At 30.7% G+C, this 25,520-nt stretch overlaps 1 protein-coding gene and 1 pseudogene across 2 annotated transcripts; both read left to right on the top strand.

Annotated features, from left to right (window-relative positions):
* Window positions 1-441: 441 nt before the first annotated feature.
* LOC108346908 (uncharacterized) lies at window positions 442-5,118 on the top strand. 2 transcript variants are annotated; one of them, XR_001833820.2, is made up of 6 exons: window positions 442-877; window positions 2,538-2,716; window positions 3,546-3,906; window positions 4,116-4,222; window positions 4,319-4,517; window positions 4,915-5,118. XR_001833820.2 is itself a non-coding variant. In XM_017585971.2 (5 exons), the coding sequence occupies exons 1-4, from the start codon at window positions 506-508 to the stop codon at window positions 4,203-4,205; spliced, it is 1,002 nt and encodes a 333-aa protein (XP_017441460.1). In that variant the 5' UTR covers window positions 442-505; the 3' UTR covers window positions 4,206-4,222; window positions 4,319-4,764. The 2 variants fall into 2 exon arrangements, 1 of the variants encoding a protein (XP_017441460.1); XM_017585971.2 differs by lacking the exon at window positions 4,915-5,118 and having other exon boundaries at window positions 4,319-4,764.
* Window positions 5,119-17,174: 12,056 nt separating this feature from the next.
* On the top strand, window positions 17,175-23,594 carry LOC108347544 (receptor like protein 21-like; annotated as a pseudogene).
* Window positions 23,595-25,520: the final 1,926 nt, after the last annotated feature.

The raw sequence follows: 25,520 nt of genomic DNA, 5'->3' as shown, positions 1-25,520 counted from the left end.
TAAAGAAAATATTTTTTTATTTGATTGTTATTTTTAAATTTTTTATTTGATTTTTTAAAATATTGTAATTATATTTAGTTGTTATTTTTTATTTGAAGTTTTGTAATTTTTTTATTTGTTTTATTTTGATTTTTTAAAATTTATTATTTGTTATTTTTTATTTATTTTAAATTTGATGTGCTTTTTGCTTAAACATAGATATATTAAAAAATAAACATATTTTGAAATACATGTATTCGTGTTTTAAATTATGTTTATTAAATGTATTTCAAATCTTAAATTGTTGAATTTTTAAAGTTACAGGGTGAACTAATTGAAAATGATTGATAATAAAATGAGCGATATATAAATTTGGATAATAAATTTTAAATTATAGTAATTGTGTGATAAAATGTGGTATTAAGTTTTAGTAATTGTTATTATATTTTTCACCCAATAAAACCAGGAGAGCTGAAAAGGCAAAGGAGTATCCTCGTATTATCCTTCCTTGGCAGTAGCAGAAGACATGAGAGGATTGTTTCTCCCATGGAATCCATTGCGCTTCCACACTCTCACTTTTACTTCCCTTCCAAACAGATCCTTAACCCTCTCAGCTTCCTTGGAGTCCCTCTCTCAGGTGAGCGCGCGCGAGAGGAGACGTGAGAGGAGCGAGAGAAGAGAGAGAAAGAGCGGCGCCAACTGGAGGGAGGAGGTGGAGATGAAACTCATCGAGAAGCCGAAGAAGAAAGGTTCGTGGATGGATGAACTGAACCTGGACAACCTCGCCAAGTTGGGTCCTCAATGGTGGGTCATTCGTGTTTTGAGGATTAGGGGTCACGAAATCGCGCAACTCCTCGCTCGCTCCCTCGCTCTAAACTACCCCGACGTCGAATTTAAGGTAAGGATGTTGTTGCTGTTTCGTCCTCTGCTTTGAAAGTGTTTTGCATTCTCTCGGATTTGGTAACCGTTGTTTAGATAAATAAGGTTACGATTCTTTATTTCAATTATTTGTGAATTTTTTTTATAACCATATATTCGGCACATGAATGCATGGAAAAAGTATCATGAATAAAGCTTGAGATTGAAATAAAAATTGTATACTTTTCTATTGGACCCTTGTATTTGTGTGTGTATTTTTTTAATTAGAAACTTTCTATTAGCATTATTTTTATTACAAAATTAAATAGTTTATTGTTTGTGTTTATGTTGACCTTTTTAACTCATTTTGATGAAGTTTATGTTACCTGATAGAAATTTTATGTAGATTACTGAGTATAAATTTTGTTTCTTATTTTTAAATTGTTAATTCAAAATAAAGAATCTTCTTTGACTTATCAATCATTCATGATCCTAACGTCTTCTGATCTTCTGCAATTTCTATTTTTTCTTAATTAGTTGAAAATTGTTAATAGTGATCTGTTTCCCTAATTTGGAATTTATCAGTACTGGTATCTATGGGCCTTGTTGACTCTGTTTGAGAACCTGGCTAACCACTTTTCGGGAATCTCCCCTCTTAATGTTTTTTTTTTCTCCATCAACAACCCGAAACTTGGCTTGAGAAGGCCGAGTCTAGAACTAGAGTCGTTTGGCTTGTTGGATAACAAAATATGTTTAAAGAATTTACTATAACTATAACAAGTTATAAAAGGAGGTTAAAGTCTTGAAAAGAATGTTTTAGTACTTAAAGGTTTAAGTGTATATTTAAAGATATTCATGAGTTGGATTAGGAAGTTCATTTTAAGAATTTCATGTATATACACTGTTTTACTGTGTTAATCAACTTGAAATTATAGTAGGTTTGATTTTTAATGTAGCTATTGTAAAATTTGTCAATCTTACTTTACATATTATTACTGTATGGACAATTTACGATTTACTCTTATTTCAGTAAGCTTCTTCATGAAAGTTGTTGAAACACTGTAAAACAGAAGAATTTACAAGAAGATTTGAAGTTGCATACCTAACTTAAAATAAGTTCTGAAAACTCACACGATACTTTCAATAAGCTTCATAATTAAGGTTGTAAATACGTACTTGTTGATGTGTTTTTATCAAATTAGTTTCTCAAACATATTCCAAGGGTTAAAAACAAAGATAAAAGTTAGATATAGTTAAGTGCTATCTGTGTGCTCTTTAATTTGAATTGGAAATTCACTTCAGTAGAATATATGTTGATGTTTAATGTGAACCTTTATTACACAGACTATTAAAATGAGAATCTGATTCTTATAAGCGAACACCACAAACTGCTTAAAGAATTGTATCGAAGTTTCTCCCAAGAATATTAGCTAAAACATGCTGCGTTGCAGATTTTAGCTTGAACAAGTTGTTCTTAGATTGCAGTTAGTTTTTATAAAAACTGTTTCTAGGCTCTTTTGTTTGTTTGAATGAGTTTTAGAGAGTGGCCATTGGCCATGGTAGTTGTTGGTGTTTGTGGCAAACATCACCACCAACTTAGTAGATGAAGATGAAAATAAAAGTGAAATTGAGGAGTGACAAACAAGTAATGTTTCATATCTGGTTATTTTATTTATTGATGTTGTAGTGTATGGTTTTAGATATATGTTCCATCCGTCAATGAGAAAAGGAGATTGAAGAATGGTTCCTACTCTGTTAAACCAAGGCAATTGTTCCCAGGATGTGTTTTCTTGAGATGTGTGATGAACAAAGAATTACATGACTTCATAAGAGAGTATGATGGTGTTGGAGGATTTATTGGTTCCACAGTTGGAAACACGTAAGCATCTGCTGCTTGTGCCTTCTGTCTTTTAGAATTTTGTTGTAAATCTTTGCATGAAAGGTAGGGTTCTTGTGCAGGGCAAGATGTCTTCAATCTATTAGTTATGATAAAGAGAAATGACTACTATCTGGAAAACAATTCCTCACAAGAAACCATCTGAATGAAATGTCTATTTTAATTCCCTTTGTTTACTTGACAGGTTAATCAATGTTGAAGTATAGTTTTTTGAAGTTACACTATACTGAGAAAGTTTGAAACATGAAGACTCTGAATAAATTTTCTCCATTGTACTTAAATAAATAAGGAAAAATGGAATAAATTCCTCCATTGGAATGTACAGGAGAAGAAAATAAAAAAGAAAAAGAAAAGAACTTTCTCAAAGTTAAAATTAACTTATGCATAAGTTAAAATAAGTTTTTTTTTTTTGGATAAGCTAAATGATTTTAACTTCCCTAAAAAGCTGATTTTACTTATGCAGTGGTGAATCTGATAAAAAACATATTTATAAACTAATTTTAGTTTATGGGTGAAGCTTATTTCATTCTTCTAGTTTTTTTATAAGTGTTTATGAGTAAACTGATCATAACAATGTTATATTGTTTTTGAGAAGTTACATCTATTCCTGATTAAGTTATGATGAGCTGAGTAGCTAACACTTTCCAAGATTACAAATTGTTGGTGCCTTTTAAGTGTGCTGTATACGTTTTAAGTTCTAATTAATGATTTCAGATGTTGAAAATATCTAAAATCCAACGTCTCTAATGCATATTTTTCCCTGTTCCTGTTTAGTATGATTAAAAACTCTTGATTATTTTCACTTTTGCAGAAAGAGACAGATCAATAGACCTAAGCCATTATCTGATGAAGATGTGGATGCAATCTTAAGACAAGCAAAAGAAGAACAAGAAAAAACTGACCAAGCTTTTGAGGAAGAAGAGAAAAGAGCTGCTCTAGTCTCTGGGATTCGAAATACAGAATTAGAACCCGATAATGTTTTGAATGCTATTGTTGATACTAAATCTAAAAGGAGGCATAGGAAAACTTCTGACCAGGTCACAGTCAAAGAGGCCTCTTCTAATCGAAACAAATATAAACTCCTTGTTCCAGGTTCCACTGTTAATGTTGTATCTGGAACCTTTTCAGGGTTTACAGGCACCCTCAAGAAGCTAAATCGGAAAACTAAAATGGTGAGCTTCTTCCTTAGCAAGCTCAAATTGGCATAGCAATTTCTATTCTAGACATACATGCAAATTTATCTGATTAAAATTGCTAGAATGCTGTTATGAAATAAAACTGACTGTGCAAGCTGTAAATAACGTTTCAATTTGTGGGTCAAATAATTATGCCAAAAAATGTTCTCACTTGTTTGTAGACTTAAATAGCCTTCTTCCTGCAGGCTACTGTGCATTTCACTCTATTTGGGAAAGAGAACATAGCAGACATCAATGTTAATGAAATTGGTCTAGAGACAAACCGTGGCCTGTAGGGTTTTGTCCCCTGATGGTATGCTTCCATAACTTTGAATTAGTGGTATGGAGAAAAGAAAAAGGCTTTGAGGAGATGCACACTAAATGCCCTTTTGGCCTTTTCCGTTTGCAGATGAAGCTGGGTTTTTTTACGGAAATATAAGTGTATCTTATATCTGACCAGTGCTTGCTTGTGTATTATGATTCTTGAAGAAGTAAAGGAATTTGCTGTTGGTAGCCGAGCAGGACGAATGTGGAGCTTTTTTTTGGTGCTTCATTCCCAGAATTGAAATCTGATGAGATGTCTGTGCACTGCAGGCCAAAAATTTGAGGTTTGTAGTTGAATTATGATATTTGCTAATGCACATTTCACAACTGAATCTCTCTTTCCCTCTGGCTCGTAAAAGGAATTCATAATTTGATATCTTGAATGTGGTGATTTTTGAGTAAAAAAATCACCACTTTAAATGAAAACGAAATAGGATGACATGACCTAGTTTTCTTATTCATTGTGTGTGTATGTTACTTTAATTACTTTTTGAAAAAACAATAAAAGTAATTATTCTGAGTTCTGGTTTATCCATTGTCTTGGCATTATTTCCTATTTAATGCCTTAGGTTTAGTACCATTTCTAATCAAGTTGACGTTAAATTATAATACCTGATATAATGTATTTGATCTACAGTGGATTATCTATTGCTATTAACATTTGTTGGTTTTCTCTCACAGGCTCCATAGTAACATTCTCATGTGTATAAATATCATCTGCATTTCGCCCATCGTTTTTAAGTTGCATTTTGCCAAGTCAATAATATTATTGGAATGTTGGTTGTTAGAATTCATCTCTATGAAAAGAACAATTTTATCAATGTATCACTTGAATCAATTTTCCTTCATAATGTTTTCATTTGTCCATGTTTTGAAAATCACCATAGTTGTTGAATTTAAAATTCAAAACTGTAGTGGTTATGGTTCAGTTGTTTTACATCAGTTTTAATTATTTTCAGAAAAAATATCATCCCCAAAAGAACTCTAAATAATAATTTGATTGTTTGATGTACATCTGTATTATTCTTTACATTGAATTCAAAACTTTTAGCGGACCTAAATTTTGTATGTATTATTGTTTTAGTTCCAATATATGCATTGTTTTACCAAACATAAGCGACTACACGATGAAGTATAAAGTGTTGTATAGAATAAAAGGCGTTGTCATTGGGAGAAAAGACTTTGACCAATCAGACTTCTTTTATAGATATTAGTTATTATGGGTCTGCTTATTTAAAGCCTCTTAAAAAGTTAATTTTTGTTTAAATTCTAAAATTTTAAAAATAACTTTTAAAGAAATAAAAACTGAAACGTGACCACACATTTCAGAGGTGCAATTGAGGATTCTTCATGTCGTGTTGTATAGAAATCACGTTCAATGATATCAACCAGAAAACTTAATAAATGCATAAGAGTTTTGTCTGCATCGTTAATTTGATTAAACTATTGACTGTAACTTCGCATGATAACTTTTTGGAACTAAAATATGTACTAAATCGTAAATAAGAAAAGAGATAAATATTATTTTAGTCTCTACTTTTTGTTGATGTTGTTTAATGTAAGACTTATATTATTTCGAATGTTTAATATGGTTTCTATTTTGGTAAGTTATGTTAAATTTAATTTTTTTAATGATATAGTCTAAATTGTTAATGATATGAACATTGTGTTTAATTTAGTTTATTATTTTTTTTTAATTTTTTTTAATTTTAAAACAAAGTTGTTCACGTGTCACATTGCATTGTGTTAAATTAGTATTAATGTCACATGTTAATGTTACGTGTAAAATTAGTATAAGTTTTTTGTAGAGTTGTCAAAATGGGTTATAATCAGCGGGTCAACCTGGCCTACCACGGGTTTGAGTCGGGTTGGGTTTGAAAAAATTGTATTTTCTTTATGCGGGTCAAATTTCAACCTGGTTCATTTAAATCCGGTTTATTTAAACTCGGTTCATGCGGGTTGAACCTGTGGTGGATCGGGTTGGCCCACCAACCTAATTTTATTTTATTAAAATTTAATTTTATAAAAAATATTTATTATTTTGTTTTTGTTTGAAAAAATTATTTAAGTTCCTTATTTTCAAAATTAATTAAACATCCATGTTGGGAGTGAAATTTGTTTAGATTTGAATTATTTAGAAAGTTTGTAATTTATTTTTATTCAAAAGAAATTGTAATTAAGTGAGTCAATGAGTCAATCTGTTTATCCACGGGTCGGGTTCAAATTTTTCTGGCTTGCTAATAAATGAGTCGGGTTGGGTTGGTTCACTAAGTGACCAACCCATGATGGGCCGGTCTGGATCGGGTCGAGTGACTCGTTTTGACAGCTATAGTTTTTTGTATTCAATTCAGTTTCAATTTTTAATTTTTTTTAATTCTATTTAATTTAGTTATAAATTTTTGTTACTTTTATTCAATTCAGTCTCAAGTTTAAATTTTAAAAGAAAATTTTTTTGTTATTTTTAAAATAAATGAATTTTTTTTATTTTTAAAACTATAAGAATTTTTTTTCATTATTTTTAAAATTAATAGTAAATTTTTTTATTAATTTTAAAAAAGTCTTTATTATTTTTAAAATTAGAAAGAAAATTCTTCATAAAGAAATTTTTTATTATTTTTTAAATTATAAGGAAAACTCTAATTTAATTTTAGAATTAGAAGGAAAACTCTTTATTATTTTAAAATTAGAAAACAAATTCTTTATTATTTTTAAATCAATTTTAATAATTATATTTTAATAATATAGTTAGAGTTAGTTTAAAAATAATGGAAGAAATATTTAATAGAAATATGAATTTTAATTGAGAATAAATTTGTATTAAAATTAATAAAAATTAGGATTGAATTGAATATAAGACAACATTAAAACATTACATTATAAAAAATATCAAATTAAACATAATTTATCAAAATAGAAACTAAATTGAACATTGGATGAGTCCCTTATTAAACAAAATTGATAAAAATTAAAACCAAAAGAATATTTAAATAAAAAATAAAAAAATATTATTTAAAAAAAAAAATAAAAATAAAAAAATGACGATAACATATACCGTTAATCTTTCATTAATAATTTGTTAATCTTTCATTAATAATTTATATGATGTCATGAAAATGAATCAAATTAAATATAATCTATCAAAATAAAAATCACGTTTAATATCCAAACAAATGATATTAAACAAAATTGATAAGAAAAAGAAATAAAACTTTTGATAAATGTTTACCAAAATGGGAAGTAATGTTGAAATGATTAAGAACCCATGTCATTAATTGGTCATGACTAAACAATTACTACTTTAGATGACTAAATTTGAAGGTGAATGAAAGAAAATTCAATGGCTCTTAAATACCTTTCACATTGTTGGCAGCGTGTTGTACGTCTTTTATGACAGTTTCTTCCAGTAACTTCATAACTTTCTTCCTGTATTTTCTTATAAACAAAATTTTATACTTATACTGTACAATTCGAAATTTTTAGATTGCACAGTTCAAAATTAAAAATTGATGTAGATTGTGTAATTTAGAATTTTTTAATTGAAACATATCTTTTAATTTTTGGATTGTGTAATATGTAAGTCATTTTGACTTTCAAATGGTAGAATTGTGTAATTTGGAAGTTAAAAATAACTTTTGCTATCCAGAAAATTTATGAACGGTACAATCTAAAAGTCATTTTGTTTTTGGATGGCAGCGTCTACAGAGGACAAAACGAGAAGTTTCTTTTACATGAAAGTGTAGGAAGAGACTTCCCTCTTTTATTTGTTCATCTCCAAGTTGCTCTATAAGTGTTTTCAACAAGGTAGTTTCTTTTTATAGTTCCATAAATTTTTTTCATGCAACTCCATGAATTTTTGTATTCCTGTAAAATTTTATATTTTGGAATATACAATTAGGAATATATTTTTATTTTATGTTTTGAAATACAATTTTTTTATTCTGGAAAAAGCATACATTCCAACACATAAAAGTTTATGGGAGTGGATGTTGAAATTATGAAAGTGTAAAAAGAAATAGCTTTCAACAATTGTTGTCATGTGTCCTTTCCTTATGTCCCTTGTATCTCTACTTGGATTCGTACTAATAAAGTTCATATGGGATTATGACTTATGACAAAAAAGAAGAGGAAGCTAAGTGGAATCTTTTTTTTATTCATCATGTAAGTAATATATAGTTTTGATTCAACTATGTATATTGGAAAACTGGTAGTGAAACTCCACTAGGACTCGGCCACCGGAATCAAGTGTGGTCCTGACCTATGGTTTGAAAGTAAAACACCATTTAGTTGCTATCATGTTAAAAAATTTATTCTGTTGCTCTAAGAGTCTAAATATAAAGTGATGTAAACCATTCTTATTTATAATAAATTATTAGTAATTGATTATTGTTCGGAAGCTCGACTCGCTATTTAAAGCTGGATAAGCATCCAAAGACTGATCTATAAGGTCTATAGATTCAGATATTGAGCTTAAAGAAATTTTGATTTAATTAACCATATTGTATTCGAGGAAATATTTTAACAAAAGATAAAAGATTTATATTTGGTTGTTATTTTTGTATTTTATTATTATCCTTTGTAATTGGAATACTTTCTAATATTTCATATAATAGACAATTTGTAATTGTTTTGCTTATAAATAAAATATTAACTTTTATGATCAAGGAATAAAATTACTTTAGCCCTAGTAGTTATTAATTTTGAGTAAAGAGAGTTCATCGAATTTTTTGTTTTCGATTTAAAACTTACAACTTTTTATTAGAACAATTATTTATAAACAAAAGAGTAAATAGTTGGTTCATTGAAAAACATTGACATATTTTATTTTTAAGGACAATAAAAAAATATTTTATTTTATTTTTATATGAAATTTACTTTGTCAGAAAGGGATATGGGTGGGTGACTCTCCCAATTTTGGTGTAACATAACCATGTGGGTAAGGTTATTACTCTTATATCTTGTTGCATGGATGTGTTTCTAGCAAGTATAAGATCTTAGTTGTCTAGTTCCATGCATTTAGTCTTCTAGAAACGAGTCTCATATACATGTTTGGTCATAATGATATGGGCATATGTTGTAATGCATGATGAATTGTGATGTTTGAAGATGTAGAAGTGTTAAGAAAAAATCGTTTATAAGACTAGATTGTCTAATTTTTTCATATGTTTTGAAGTTTAACAAGTAATAACAAATGAAATAACCATATTATAAAGTGTTATATATGTGAAAAATAATTTTGTTAAAAGAACATTCATTTAGTACAGGATATCATATAGAAAAATTTTCATGTAATTTGTATTACATAAGTTTTAGGTTAGTTCATTCAAGCATTTAATCAAACTCTTGGTGAAACCTAGGGTTTCACAAAGGCATTTCATCAAACAATTTCTAATTTTGCATTTAGGCATAAAATTAAGAAAACCTAGGTCTAAGAAAATATTCATGTTGTGTTTCTTTATAATTTTGCATACTCACATCTCATTTTAATCCCCTCACACATTCAATTCTAAGAAATCATTGAAAACTTGCTTTGAAATAGTTATATTGAACTTGGTAGTGATAATGCTAATTCTTACCTTTATCTAAGCCTCATTTTCTTGGCAAAATCAACTATTTTCTACCTTGAAACTTGCTTAATCCTCTCTTTTATCTTGCTTTTGTAAATAATTATATTTTAGGCTACACTTAGTAGATTTTATCACTAGTCCCCTTGTTATGTAGGTTAGTTCTATGCTTTGGAAGAACCTCCACCAAATCAAGGCACTAACACATAGGCAAAGCACAAAGAAAATCAAAAGCAAGAACCCATGAAGTTCAGAATCATGCTTGGGCGCCCCTCCAAGGGCCTTGAGCGCCAGATGGATTCCAAAGATCATGTATGAACGCCCTATCTCTAGGCATTGAGCACCAATTACCTCGCAAAGCTTCCGCCTGCGCGCCCCCATCTAGGGCGCTGAGCATCATTAAGTTCGCAAAGCTGACGCTTGAGTGCCCCCATCTAGGGCATTGAGCGCAATTTAGTTTGCAAGGTTGGCACTTGGGCGCTAAGTGCCACTTTTGTTGATTTGACATTTTTGACCTAGTTAATGCTAAAACGCGAAGGGAATAACATCTTTTGGCGACTAAACACAAAAATAATATCTTGGAATGTTTGGAGGCTAGCTTGGGTGTGTGGGTGCATTGCTTTCTTCTTCCTTGGGTCTCCACTTTTTTCCATTTCTTTCATTGTAAGCTTGAGCTCTCCATAACAATGGATAAATGTAGCCACTAAACTCTGATGTAATATGAAGATGCTTTGAATATATGTATTGCTTATTTCATTGAGTGCTAGTAGTTTTGTTCCTTCACTTAATGCTTGTTATGTTTTGGCATTCATAGCTTATTATTTGGTTTGTTTGACATTGGAAAATATCTTGTGAACCTAGACTGGGAATAAGCTACCTAAAGGAAATTGTATCTAGGAATAGAACTTGGACATTTAGTTGTCTTAAATCTTAATTCTTAATGTGGATTTATTTATTAGGGTTTTCAAGGCATTGAAGTCTAATAAGGAAGTCTAGGCTCTTTCTACCAAGGGATTGAGTTTTGAGTAAACTAGTAGGTTGACGTTAGCTTATTAATGAAGAGGGGGTGTTTGTACATGCATAAGAGTGAAGTAAGTGAAATCTTACCCAAACAATACTAATTCATATCATTTTCAATATAATTCCATTTCCAAGTGTTTTAGCTACAAAAGTTCACTTTACTATTTATGCATCATATTTACTTTAGTTGCACCCAAAACTCATTTAATGGGACTCATTCTTTAGTCTCTATTAGTTAAGAAATTATACGATTGTTTAGTATGACACGAGTCTCTTGGGAAGCGATATCTGCTCCTACCGATTTATTATTTAAACAATTTGGTATGCTTGCCAAAGAGTTAAAAAGTTTTTGGCATCGTTGCCTGGGACCCATGTTAAAACTAGACTTTTGTGTGATTCTTAACCAATTTAGACTCTATTCTTTTATTCATTATTTTCTAATTTCTTGTAATTATATTGTCAATTCTTTTGGGCTGACTTGTGGCTCTAGTATCATTGTTCTCTAGTGTATGTAGGGCACAATTCGTACAACAATTATCGTATCATCAGAACCACTCTTTGTTGACCTTGAGGTTCAGAAAACAACTCAAAGAAATAATAGTAGAAGAAGGAAAAACAAGGAAGGCAGAGAAGAAACTTTCATCCCTACATTTGATCAAGAAGGGGAAGACATTGCTGTTAATTTGAATGGTGACGACGGAGGACAAACTAGATGCACATTGAAAGACTATTCGACAATCACAGGGCCTCTTTATTTCAATAGCATTGCTCGACCGAGGGTGAATGACACAAATATGGAGATGAAGCCTGCTCTCATTCACTTGGTGCAAAACAATCAATTCACTAGCTTATCTCATGAGAATCTTTATACTCATTTAGCGACATTCCTAGAAATATGCAACACTGTGAAGATTAATGACATGCCTAATGAGGCTATTAGGCTCAGTCTGTTTCCTTTTTCATATGGAGTAACACCAAGGTGTGATTGAACTCTTTTCCTGAGAATAACGTAACAATGTGGGAGGATGTGGTTGCTAAGTTCCTCAACAAGTAGTTCCCTAAATCAAAAAGTCAACAAAGGGAAGCAGGAAATCTCTTATTTACAACAAGACAATGATGAAGTCCTTCAAAATGATGAGAGAAAAGAAGAGTGTGAAAGAAAAGAAAGTGAGAAAGTTGAGGGAGAAAACCAACAAGAGGGAGAGGAAGAGGAATAGAAAAGAAAAGGAAAAATGTATGAGAAGTCCCTTCCTTACCCAAAAGTTTATTTAAGGAAGGAGAAAGAGAAAAAAATTGGATGATTCATGGATATATTCAAAAACTTGGAGATTAGTATACCCTTCTCTGAGGCCCTTCAAAAAATGCCTTCATATGCTAGATTCATGAAGGAGATGCTTACAAAAAACAGGAAGTACATCGAAGAAGAAACCATTGAAATTCAAGGAAACTGCAGTGTTATCATTTAAAAGCTTTTTCCACAAAAGTTCAAAGATCCTGGAAGCTTCACTATTCCATGAACTATAGGAAAGTTGGCCATTGGCAAGGTTTTAATTGATTTAGGAGCAAGCATCAACTTAATGCCCTTATCTATGAATAAGAAGAATGGGCTTAGCCTAGTGGTATTTGTTGTGTGATGCTTGTGTGTGACATTGCTAGACTTGGTATCGAACCTAGCGGAGACCAAAAGTGGGTTTTATTTGCATTATGCTATTTTCATTTATATTTTTTTCTTTCGAAAACCACTTTTGGGCTGAGAGAAGCGCGCGGGGCAAGAAATTATATAAATCCACTTTGTTCTCCAACATCAACCATAAAAACCTCTCGTATTTTTTTCCTTTTCGAAACCCTAGGGAGAGATGAAAAGGCATGTGGGGCGAGAGGAAGGGAGAAACCTTGTGCGAAGAACACAAGAAAACATTATTTCTGTCACCCTTCAAGAAACCCCTTTTTCATTTCTTCTCTCTGTTTTAAAGAGAAAAAACACAAAGTCTATCAGCTAATTAGTGGTGGGCATGGCGGTGTGACCAACAGGAGAACATGAAAGCGCGGAGGATGAGTGAAGAACAAAAGGGGATATAACCTTTGGGTTGAGAGGTTTAATCGCGGGAAGGTGTTGAACATGGTATAGGGAGCTAACCCTCTTGTTTCATGTTTGTGATTCAATTGTATGTGTTATACCACTTGTTATAATTACCTATTAGTGGTATTGGCTTGTATTAATTGTGAGAAAATTTATAATATTGTGTTCAGTAATGTAGGCTGATGAATTTGACGTGCATTATTGTTTTCACCCTGTTCTCATTCGGGTAATGCAAGGAATGGGTAAACTGGGTGATTATAGATGGTTATGTTAAGTCATATATTATTAAGTTGTGTCCAGATCATGACCAACTAAACTAACCAGATACTAAATAGATTTGTATGTTGATCCTGGTAAGAAATAGTAAAGAAATAAGATTTTTTTGACTAAAACAAAGGGTTGCTGGATTTCAGATCGAATGACATATATACTACTATTATGGCATGATTATGGGTCATGATGTTGTTTTCAAGGTTATGTGATGTACTAATATGAGTTAGATGAAATTTTATGGTATGATGGTTATGATTCATTACTGTTTGGATGAACTATAGTTTTGGGGACTTTGTTTAATATTGTTTATCCATTATAATTGTTATTATTGTTGAGTAGACAATCATAAACCTATTGAATATGTTTTCTTGAGACTGTATGACTATTTTAAATGTTGGTATAGTTGTTTTGGCTTGGTTATTGCATCGAGTAACATAGTGGTACTCGATTGGAGTGATTTTGGACTAGATAGGAAGTAGACAATTATGTGTGTGAGTCATGAGATACTCAGAGGGCTACTCTTAACTTGTTCAATGGTAGGAACTTGTCTAGTATGGTTGGTAGTGATACCCTTAAAGTTAAGGTTTCTCTTTCACCTGTGTAATGCAGTGGATAGAGGTCTTTTGAACCTGTGTGATGTAGTGGAAGAGGGTGGTTTAAGTAAAGAGTGATAACATTTTGTTTTGTGATCATTATTTAGCTTCGTGTGAGAGTCATGGTTTTGAACCAACCATATGGTATGGTGGTGGTTATGTTTTAGTATGTGGTGAAATTTGAAAGAAGACATATGTTGTTAGAGATGGTTATTATTGGGACGGCACTGGTGCAGAATTGGCTTTTAACGTCCCCCCATAGACGTCCGTCTACAAAAACCCCAACGTAAATAATTGACCGGTGGCATATTCGTAAATAAGTGAAACTCTAGACGTCCGTCCTGGGTCGGGCCGGATGTCTATAATATTATAGACGTCCGTGGGAGGGGGATGGACGTCTACTAGGCTGAACAACTGAACGTTTAAACTCCCCATGTTAGCCCCTTAAACGTCCGTCCTGGGAGGGTCCGGACGTCTATAATATTATAGACGTCTATAATATTAAGCAAAATGACACAAACCGAGCAACATCTGCTTTCATACCCGACCACCAAAATGATTATTTGAGATCCTGATACATTTTAGTCATGCTTGGATGCATGCTAAAACAACTCTAATGTCCTTCCTCAAGAATCAACCTCTTAGTTTCCCCATTATTAGGAACACAAATCCTTCCTCTGAACCTCAAAATATCGTTTGGTCCCAAAATGAAATCCTTCCCTTGTTCACTACCAATCAGTCCTCTTGACTTCGTAGCTCAGCATCTATCGACTGTTTCTCTCGGATTCTGCTCAGAAGTTCACTTTCTACCACTAAGCGACTGCATATGATACCTTTCGGTTCTAACTCAACTTGTAGCTTCAAATCTCGAAAGCTTTCAACCAATTCTAGTTCTCGGATCATCATTGCCAACACATGCACGGTCTTCCTACTCAAGGCATCAACTACTACATTAGTCTTTCCAAGATGGTAGAGTAGATCAAATTCATAGTCCTTTATGAATTCCATCTATCTTCCCCGCCTCATGTTCAACTCCTTTATGAATTCATAGCTCTTCTTACATTGCAACACATTTGTCATTGTGGAGAGCTTTACCAATATTCTTAGGTTCTATCTGAGATACAAAAGCCACTGTCATGCAAAAATTATTTAAGTTTCGTCTAGTGGTTACCCCTTTTAAGATGTCTTATATGATATTGTGCATTGATATTCCATGAGGTTGTTGATAGCTTTTAGGAACATCTTGTTGTGGAGGAGAATTATCAGTTATGTACATCTTTTCAAATGCTTTCCTTAAATAATCTTCATGACCTAGATGTTGTCTATTTGATTGAAGAGGGTTCTCCTCAAAGTTCATAATTTCAAAGACAACATATATATATATATATATATATATATATATATATATATATATATATATATATTCTTAATTGATAATATATATTAATTAGATTATAACACTAGTTATTAAAATTTTGTGTCTCAGATTTTTACGTGGTCAAGTCAATTTTCTTGTGAAACTTTTATATTTGATTAATTAATAAAAATATATGGTCTATATATTATTGTATGTAATGAAATAAATAAATTATATTATAATTAAAATTTATGATAAATAAATAATATTAAAAATATAAATTATAATTAAATTTAATAATTTATATTAATGTAATTTCTTTTAATTAAAACATAATTATTGAGGCATGTCTATATTGTATTCAAGTTTGTGGTGGTTGTAGCTTCTGATCGATGTCAAGTCATTATTTTTTTTCCTTCGTCTTTGTATGTTTAATTAACTAAAATCGATAATCAATAAACATTTTCATTGTATGTTTTATATTATGATTAAAATTAATGGTAAATATAATTTTTTTTTTAAAATATAATAGTTGTATTTTAGATTTGTAAAAGAGAATTCATATTATGAAATTTTATTTTATTTATAACATAATTATGGAGTTATGTTTATCTTAGATTCTACTTTTCAAATAAATGCTAATTTTAATATATTGATTATACTATGTTAAAATTTATAATGAAATAATATTTTTAATGTATAAATTGTATTTTAAATTTGTAATAAATAATCTATATTGATATGAATTTATTTTTATTTACAGCATAATTATAGAGGTACGTCTATTTTGGGTTCTACTTGGCGCTGATTTCGACCCATTAGTTGACGCCAAGTCATTTTGTTTTGTTTTTGTTTTATTTTTTTATTAGTCTTTATTTAGTAATTATTAATAAGCTGGCTAATGTATAATTAAAATTAATAATAAATAATTTTGTGTATAAGACATATTATAATTAAATTTATTAAGGATGATTATTTAATATATAAATTGTGTTTATTTTTAGAATTAAAAGTAATTTATATGGTGTAAATTTGTTTTAAATTATAACATGATTATTGAGGGATGTGTATTTTGGATTCTACTTGACGGGCGACTTTATAGTTTATGCAACTTTATTTAATTAATTATAATTACTACTTAATTATGTTTATCTTGAATTCTTCTTTACGCTGATTGTGATTGTGACCTTTTGACGTCAAATCATTCTTTGATGGACTTTGATGTTTTGAGCTGGTTGTTGATTCTCAACTCGTTATTCTTTTCCATTAATTTATATTATTAAACTATATAAAGACTCCACGCGTTGTCTCATGTAAGTAAATAATTTTATGTATAAAACGTATTATAAATTAAATTTATTAAAGATAGTTATATTTAATATATACATCATATTTACTCTTAGTTTTATAAATAATTTATATGATGTAAGTTTATTTTTTATTATAAAATGATTATTGAAGGATGTTTATTTTGAATTGTACTTATGGATGAATGTGACCTTTCCGTGGATGACAGATCATCTTCTCTGAATTTTACTTCTATTTTAGTAAAAGTATACCACAATATTTATTTATATTGTTAAAATTGGTATTAAATAAATATTGTAATGCAAAATTTATATTAATAATTCTTTTTATAGCAAAAAGTATTTTTGAACATTATCAAAATAAATATTGTGGAATAAACCATCTTTAAAAAAATTCTCGCCGAAATCACTCCTCTAATTTCGTTAGTTTTTTAAGCGCGTCATTTTATGTTAGAATTGACTTAAACGTCTTCCATGCTCCAAAAATTAACAAGCAACTTGAGAAAATTCAAATTTAAACTTAATTTCACATCATATTTTTTATTTTTATAAATAATTTTTTCTTTGATGAGAAATTAGTTTTTAATAAATTTAAATTTTCCTAAAAAAAATTTACCTCACAATTTTTAATTATAAAGAAGATTAAAAAATAAAAAATAGTATATTACCTCCGTTTTATTAATTTTCGGGTTTCAACTTTTATTTTAAAAAACTTTAATATGCATTCATGGACCATAAACAGTTGATGCTTTCTTACTTAAGGGATGAAGACCAAATCCTTTACGTGGGTGAAGAGAAAAATGAAGAGTGTTGTGAGAATGTGTTTCGTCCTTTTCCTTTTATTGGAAGTGGTGTGGTGTGAAGGATGTTGGAAGGAGGAGCGAGAAGCACTTTTGGGCATAAATTCTCGTTTGAACTCTCCTTTCTCTTGGAACACCGACACAGATTGCTGTGAATGGAACTATGTGCAGTGCAACCCCTCCACAGGAAGAGTGGCTCAACTAGTTCTTACTGATGGCTGGAGGAAATCAACAAAAAAATATATTAATTACTCAGATTTTTCTGTCCTCAAAGATTTGAAGATCCTCGACTTGTCATATTCTGAAATAGTTGGTTGTGAGGGGGATGCAGGTATTAATTCGTACAACTTCTATGTCTTCATCGCTCTAATTACTTACTCAAAACTACGAATTTTATGGAATACTCGCTATTTCAACTTTATTTTTCATATTGCAGAGTTGCCAAATCTGGAGGTTCTCGACATTAGTGGTAACAAGCTGTATAATGCTTCGACCATTCTACCTTGTTTGGATGGCGTTCCATCTCTTAAGTCGCTTAATTTAAAATATAACAGCTTCAGTACATCTTCATTAAACCACGGTGAGACTAACAATTTATTATTTACTTTAAGAAATGACAACAATAAAATAATTTATTATAATGAAGATCTTCAAATTTTTTATACTATATTTTTTTTTCACATTTGTTGGCTTCCTTCACAACTTTTGGTTTTATGAATACATGTGCTTATATTTAAGCTTTTGAAAGTGTGTCACCAAAGCTGCCTAATTTGGAGGTCCTGAACATAAGTCATAACTATTTGACTAATGACATCTTACCATCTATGGAGGGATTCACATCTTTAAAGGAACTGAATTTGGCCGGAAATCAATTGAGCTCGGATCTTCACATTGAAGGTATTATTTGTTGTATAGGATATTATGTAGTACAAAGGAATATATAATATATTTATTGATCGTAAGGACAATTTTTGTTTTTGGCTCTTATCAATTATTGACGAAATTGATTTTGGAAGTAGATAAATATGTGTGAAATTTTATACATATTGTTGTTAGACTTAACTATTGGTTTAGACCGTTCGGTCATTCCTGGTCTGTCTTATGCGGGAGACCTTTCGGTCATTCTGTTTTGTCTGTTACAATTGCTTTGATTGACTATATATTGTAGCCTATCTTTGCGTTGTATTTCTGAATTCAATTTTCAATCTCGAAGTATTATTCACAGATCATTCTCTCTGTGTTTTTTACTCTCTTATTCTCTCTTCTCTGCATCTGGGTTTTCTATTCTTTGTTTTACACGAACCCAACAATTGGCGTCCACTGTGGGGCTGTGAATCAAGAAATTCCAGAAGCGATGGCAACCAAGTTCGACATAGAGAAATTCAATGGATCAAATGACTTCAGGCTGTGGAAGATCAAGATGGAGGCTATCTTGATACAGCAGGGCTCCAATGACGCATTAAAGGGTGAGTTGAACATGAGTGATGCGATGTCGCAAGAAGAGAAGAAAAGAATGGTTGATAAGGCAAGAAGTGCTATCATACTATGTCTTGGTGATAAGGCACTGAGGGAGGTTGCGAAGGAGAAGATTGCGGCTGGAATATGGGAAAAATTGGAGTCGTTGTACATGACAAGATCGCTGGCTCATAGGTTGTGTTTGAAGCAACAACTCTATTCGTTCAAGATGACAGAATCGAGAACCATAGAGGAGCAGCGTGCAGAATTCAACAAGATTGTTGATGATCTGGAGAATATTGACGTGAGGTTGGAAGATGAAGATAAGGTTGTTATTCTTCTGAATGCGCTTCCAAGAACCTTCGAGCATTTCAGGGATGCCTTGCTCTATGGTAAGGATCAGGTGATTACTTTAGAGGAGGTTGTGACGTCAATTCGAACCAAGGAGTTTCAAAAACTTCAAGATTCGAAAGAAACCAAGGAGGTGGCATCTGGGCTCATTACGTTGAAAGGTAAATGGAAGAAGCAGGGTGGAAATGGGAAGAAGTCGAAACCAGAAGGTACGAAACAGGTGAGATGTGGCAGAGGTTTCTGAAGGATATGAATCTGCTGGTGTTCTGGTGGCTTCATCTGAAGATTCTCAAAGAAGTTGGGTCATGGATTCTGGGTGCACCTATCATATGTGCCCGGTGAAGGAGTTCTTTGAAGATCTTGATCGAAAGGAGCATGGAAATGTGTTGCTGGGAAATAACAAGGCTTGCTAAGTGCAAGGAGTGGGGTCGGTAAGGCTGAAGATGTTTGACAATCGTGAAATGATGCTGCAGGATGTGAGGTATGTGCCTGAACTAAAGAGAAATTTGATTTCTATTAGTTCGTTTGATCTTAGAGGTTACTCCATGAGAGTTGAAGATGGAGTGATGAGAGTGTATTCTGGAAATTTTGTGGTTGTCAAAGGCAGAAGAAAGAATGACTTGTACATTATGGAGGGTTCCACTGTCATTGGTCATGCCTCGATAGCAAGTGAGAAGTCTGAAAATACCGCTCGGCTTTGACACTTGAGGATGGGACATATCAGTGAGAAGGGCCTTGAAGAATTGGAGAAGCAAGGTTTACTTCTGACAGATAAACTGCAGGAGCTGAATTTCTGTGACCACTGTGTCTTAGGGAAATCACACAGAATATCGTTCGGTAAAGGGAAACACTTGACCGAACGACCATTTGAATATGCTCATGCTGACTTGTGAGGGCCTGCGAGAACTCAAACTAATGGTGGAGGAGCGTATTTCCTTGGTATAATTGATGATTTTTCAAGAAGAGTGTGGATCTACGTTCTGAAGAATAAGTCTAAAACGTTTCAAAGGTTCAAGGAGTGGCATACACAGACCGAGAATCAATTGGGGTATAAGTTGAAATGCCTGAGAACTGACAATGGTCTGGAGTTTGTTTCAGAGGAATTCAATGAATTATGCAAAGTTAAAGGGATCAGGAGGCACAGGACTGTGGTGGGAACTCCTCAACAGAATGGCTTGGCTGGATGAATAGAACAATTCTGGCTGAAAGGGTGATCAATTTTGTTATCCATAAATGTGTGTTTCAGTGGATATTTGTGAAATCTTTATTTCTTTATAAAAACATTGGAACTCTTTTGTGTAACATCATACATGCTCGAAATGATTTCTGATTATCATTTCTGCCTTATTTTTTTCCATACGAAAATGGTGTAAGTCAGACAGAGAGAGTTGAATTTACATTAATTTCTTATACCAAGATAAAGTAAACTTTTAGATGTTTAACGTACACTATAGGTTTTGAAAAAATTACTTTCGGTTATTTGAAAGCAAACTAGTTTTGTAATGCTTCTATTTCAACAGTGAAGAAAAATATAAGGCTTCACGAATTGTAGTTGATTTTGATTAATTCTTAATTTATGGCTTGCAGGATTATTGACTATGTCCCGTTTGACGAATCTTGATTTAAGCGATAATAAAATCCATTCTTTTGTGACCCATCAAGGTATTTAAGAAATAAAATTAAAAATAATATATGCTCTGTCCTCTTTAGTCTAATTATAGTATTATGTATATTTTTTTTAGTTAATTTAAGTTTTATATGACTTTCAGGTTCAAAAAGTCTAAGTAGATTGGATGTTCTTACTTTAGATGGAAATATGATAGATGGAGACATACTAAGGGAGTCATTACAAGCTTTATCATCATCCATTAGGAAGCTTTCTATGTGTAATAATATATTTAAAGGAACAATTGTAGCTGGAGGTAGTAATATTTATGATTTTCACAAGATAATTTAATTCTATGGTTGCTATATTATGATTCATGTCATTTTTTTATTGTGCAGATCTTTATAATTTAAGAAATCTAGAATATTTGAGATTGGATGGAAGCAGCAACGTGAAGAATGAATTTTTTAAAAGTATTGGGAATTTAACATCCTTAAAAGTTCTGTCTCTAGCAAATTGTCATATAAATGACACTCTTCCTACGACTGGTAATTATATCATTAGCTTGTCTTTTTAAGTTATTTATAACATATATGTTATGCATAAATTGCTCTTAGTTTAGTTGAAATCTTTATATCTTATATTATAACCCTTGCAAGACTATCTGTTTTTTTGTCAAAATTTTATATTTCAGATTGATTTGTGAAAATTTCATATTTCAGATTGGTTTAAGTTGAAGAATCTCGAAGAGTTAGATCTAAGTCAAAATCTATTTGTGGGACCACTCCCTTTGTCTTTCTTAAATATGACATCTATTCAGAAGTTGGAACTTTCACAAAATCAATTTAGTGGAAAGTTTGATTCTAATATTGCTACTCTGACATCACTTGAATATTTTGGTTTTACAGAAAACCAATTTGAAGTTCTTGTTTCTTTTAGACCATTTTTCAATCTCTCAAACCTGAAGTTCATATATGGTGAAAGAAACAAAGTCATATTAGACTTACAACCTAGTATGCAAACTTGGATTCCTAAATTTCAATTACAAGTGCTTAGTTTGCCGTCAATGATTGTTACACATTCTCTTCCGCTCCCCAGATTTCTTCTACATCAAAACAATTTGACTAGCTTAGATTTCAGTAATTATTGGTTTGAAGGAGGATTTCCTCATTGGCTGTTAGAAAACAACACAAAATTGAGTGAAGCTCTTTTGAGAAATTGTTCTTTGAGTGGTACTATGCAACTACCATTGAGATCTCTTTCTGGGTTACAGCGCCTTGATGTGTCTGACAATACCATAATTGGTGAAATTCCAAGCAAGAATATGAGTGTTGTTTATCCAAATTTAGTTTATGTAAACATGTCTAGAAACCACATCCAAGGTTCAATTCCTCGTGAATTAGGTCAAATGAAGTTATTACGCGAGTTGGATCTTTCATACAACCAATTGTCTGGAGAAATACCAGAAGACATGTTCAAAAAGGACATGAACCTCTACATTAGAAACCAACTCTCATACCAACTCTATGTCTTGATACTTTCAAATAATAAGTTTGAGGGACCCGTTTTTACAATACCCACTGATTTACAGTACTTATCATTGAATGATAACAATTTTAGTGGTGAACTTCCGAGCAATATTTTTGACATATCCATCATTTCATTGGATGTAAGCAACAATCATTTGGTAGGAAAGATTCCAAGCTTTGGTAAAACAATTTCAAATTTGATGGAACTTCGTATGTCCAATAACAGCTTTGAAGGATTCATTCCATTAGAATTGGCGCAACAACCATATCTACTTTATTTAGATCTCTCTCAAAATCATTTGACGGGCATTGTACCATCATTTCTGAATTCTTCTCTAAAATTTATCCATTTGAGCAATAATCATTTAATTGGGAGTGTCAAAGAAAATGTTCAGTGGAAGCTCTCCTGTAGTGATGTTAGACCTTAACTACAATGAAATATATGACAACATTCAAGATATGATACAAGACCTTAGTCATTCAAAGTTGAATTTTCTCTTTTTAAAAGGTAATCACATTACTGGGGATATACCAAAGGAGTTATGCCAGATGAAATATTTAACCATGTTAGACCTTTCACACAATGAATTTTCTGGAGAAATACCCCCTTGCTTTGGGATAATGCCTTTTGATAATAATAACCTTGATTCATCATTAAAAGTACTCGAAGGAAGCTTCTTTATTAAGGAACATGTAACGGAAGCCACATCAAGAAGAACAGCGGTACCTCGCGCACCAGTATCATCAAAGCAACAGAAAGTGACAGCAAGTTTCACTTCAAAAAGAAATACCTATATTTACATGGGAAGTACTCTTACTTACATGTCTGGAATCGATTTATCACAGAATAAACTGAAAGGAAATATCCCGTTTGATATTGGGAAGTTGACAAGAATCCAAGCATTAAACTTGTCTCATAATGATTTAACTGGACAAATTCCAGATTCATTCTCAAATTTGGTTCATACAGAGAGTTTAGATCTTTCTTTTAACAAGTTGAGTGGTCAAATTCCTCCAAAACTCAATAGTCTAACATTTCTTCAAGTATTAAATGTGGCACACAACAACTTATCAGGTCCAATTCCTGAAGGAGCTCAATTTAACACATTTACTAATACTAGCTATGAGGATAATCCATTTCTCTGTGGACCTCCGTTAGCAAAGAGTTGTCATCAAACTACTACAATTATTCCACATAAACCAAATTATGAGGAAAGATCGATAGACATGTATTTCTTTCGTGTTAGCTTTGTTGTGTCATATACATTAGCATTGCTAGCAACTGCAGCAGTTTTATTCATCAATTCCCACTGGAGGCAAGTCTGGTTTTATTACATGGAATTAGTGAGTTCAAATTGTTACTACTTTATTCTGGATAACTTTTGTAGGTTTTGTAATGCTCGTAATATATAATAACCGTTGGATATTTGTTTCGATGTTTCCTTTTAAGAGTGAATAAGAAAAGTCATACATTTCTGGCTTAATATAATAAGATGAAATTTAAATTTCTATATTCCATAAATTGTTGTTCAGGATTTTTTTTAGTCTTTTAAGTTATTCATTTATACTGTCATGAGAGAATTAAGATAAGATTTTTTTTTCGTATAGCCTGAAATAATATCAATGCTTAATATATTTTTAGTACTTCTATAAGTCAAAGTTGTTGAGGTGAAAAAGTTAGTGATCAAACTTTTAGTCTATATAAAATCCTGATATTTTCATTTTATTCTTTAAAACCTTTTTCAGTATCTATGTTTTAGAATCTGAAACGACAAACGTTATGATTTTATAAAAATCAAATCTGTATTAAATAGCAAGAAAATAAAAATCAAATCTGTATTAAATAGCAGGAAAGAACTATTACTAATAGAAAATTATGGAAACTAAAAAGTTTTAGAACACATGAATCCCTTAATAATAATTTAATTTTTTATTTTTACAGTGTGCATAGTATTTTATTAGTGGAAAGAGTTAAATCTATAATCTTTCTTTTCCCTTTAAATTCATTAAATCAATTTTTATAACTTATAGGACGAGTTGAATCTACAATTTTCAATTTTTTTTAAAATATTTTATAATTTATTCTCTATTTCCTCCTCTTTATGTAAATTTTTTATGATTTTATGTTTCACACGCATTATTTTTTGCTTACCACCCATTTGTATGCTATGTATACATCTGTTACTCGAAAACACATTTTTGTGCTTAGCACTTTTTTTTAAGATTTAAGACAAGTATTACTACTCTATGAACATATTATAGATCTTTTATATTTTTTTTTATAGATATTCTATAATGTTTTAATGATAATTTTATTTTCCATATTGAATATGGTTATGAGAAATTAAATGATTCTTAAGTTCCAATGCGTTGTCAATGCATAAAAATCAATACAATTTAAAAGCTAAGAAATATAATTTATATAATTTTTGAGAAAAAAAAACATTATAGATGTGAAAACATAAATTAAGCTCAAATTATTTTATCATTTGTCTTTTTTTTTCTACTTTAGATTTTATGAAAGAAAATTTACTATTTTTATTTGTTTTGTGCGGTTAAAATATATGATAATATAAGAGATATAACCCTAAGTCATTAAAACACACATCCATCGTATATTATAGTAACTTAATATTTAATATGAAATATGATTACTTATAAAAAAAAAAATTGAGACTAAAAATAATAATAAATATGTGTCTCATAACGTCGAGGACTTTAATTTTATTCTTTTAAAAATAATTTTAATTAAGTTTTAAGTCTTGATAAATTTAAGAATCTTCAAGTCCCTATTAAATTTTTATGAGTACTCAATATATTTTTCATGTGAACTGTTTACTTTTTATGTTAATTTGGTAACAAAATAATTTTCTTATTCTATCATTTTGCTAAATTATAATCATATATTATTATATAATTCTATAATTCTATAATTGTGTAAATCTATATTTTTGTACTTTTATAATTTCATAATTTTATAAATTTATAAATTCATGATTTCATAATTTTATAATTTTATAATTTTATGATTTTATGATTTTATGATTTTATGATTTTATGATTTTATGAATTTATGAATTTATGATTTTATTAATTTATGAATTTATTAATTTATAATTTTATGATTTTATGATTTTATGATTTTATGATTTTATGATTTTATGATTTTATGATTTTATGATTTTATGATTTTATGATTTTATGATTTTATGATTTTATGATTTTATGATTTTATGATTTTATGATTTTATGATTTTATGATTTTATGATTTTATGATTTTATGATTTTATGATTTTATGATTTTATAATTTTATAATTTTATTATGACTATTCGGATAGTTAATCGAACGACTA

This window comes from Vigna angularis, chromosome 9, assembly GCF_016808095.1.
Source record: "Vigna angularis cultivar LongXiaoDou No.4 chromosome 9, ASM1680809v1, whole genome shotgun sequence".
NCBI classification, from domain to species: domain Eukaryota; kingdom Viridiplantae; phylum Streptophyta; class Magnoliopsida; order Fabales; family Fabaceae; genus Vigna; species Vigna angularis.
Note: the sequence above shows the minus strand (reverse complement) of the source record. Positions and strands in the feature narration are given on the sequence as shown.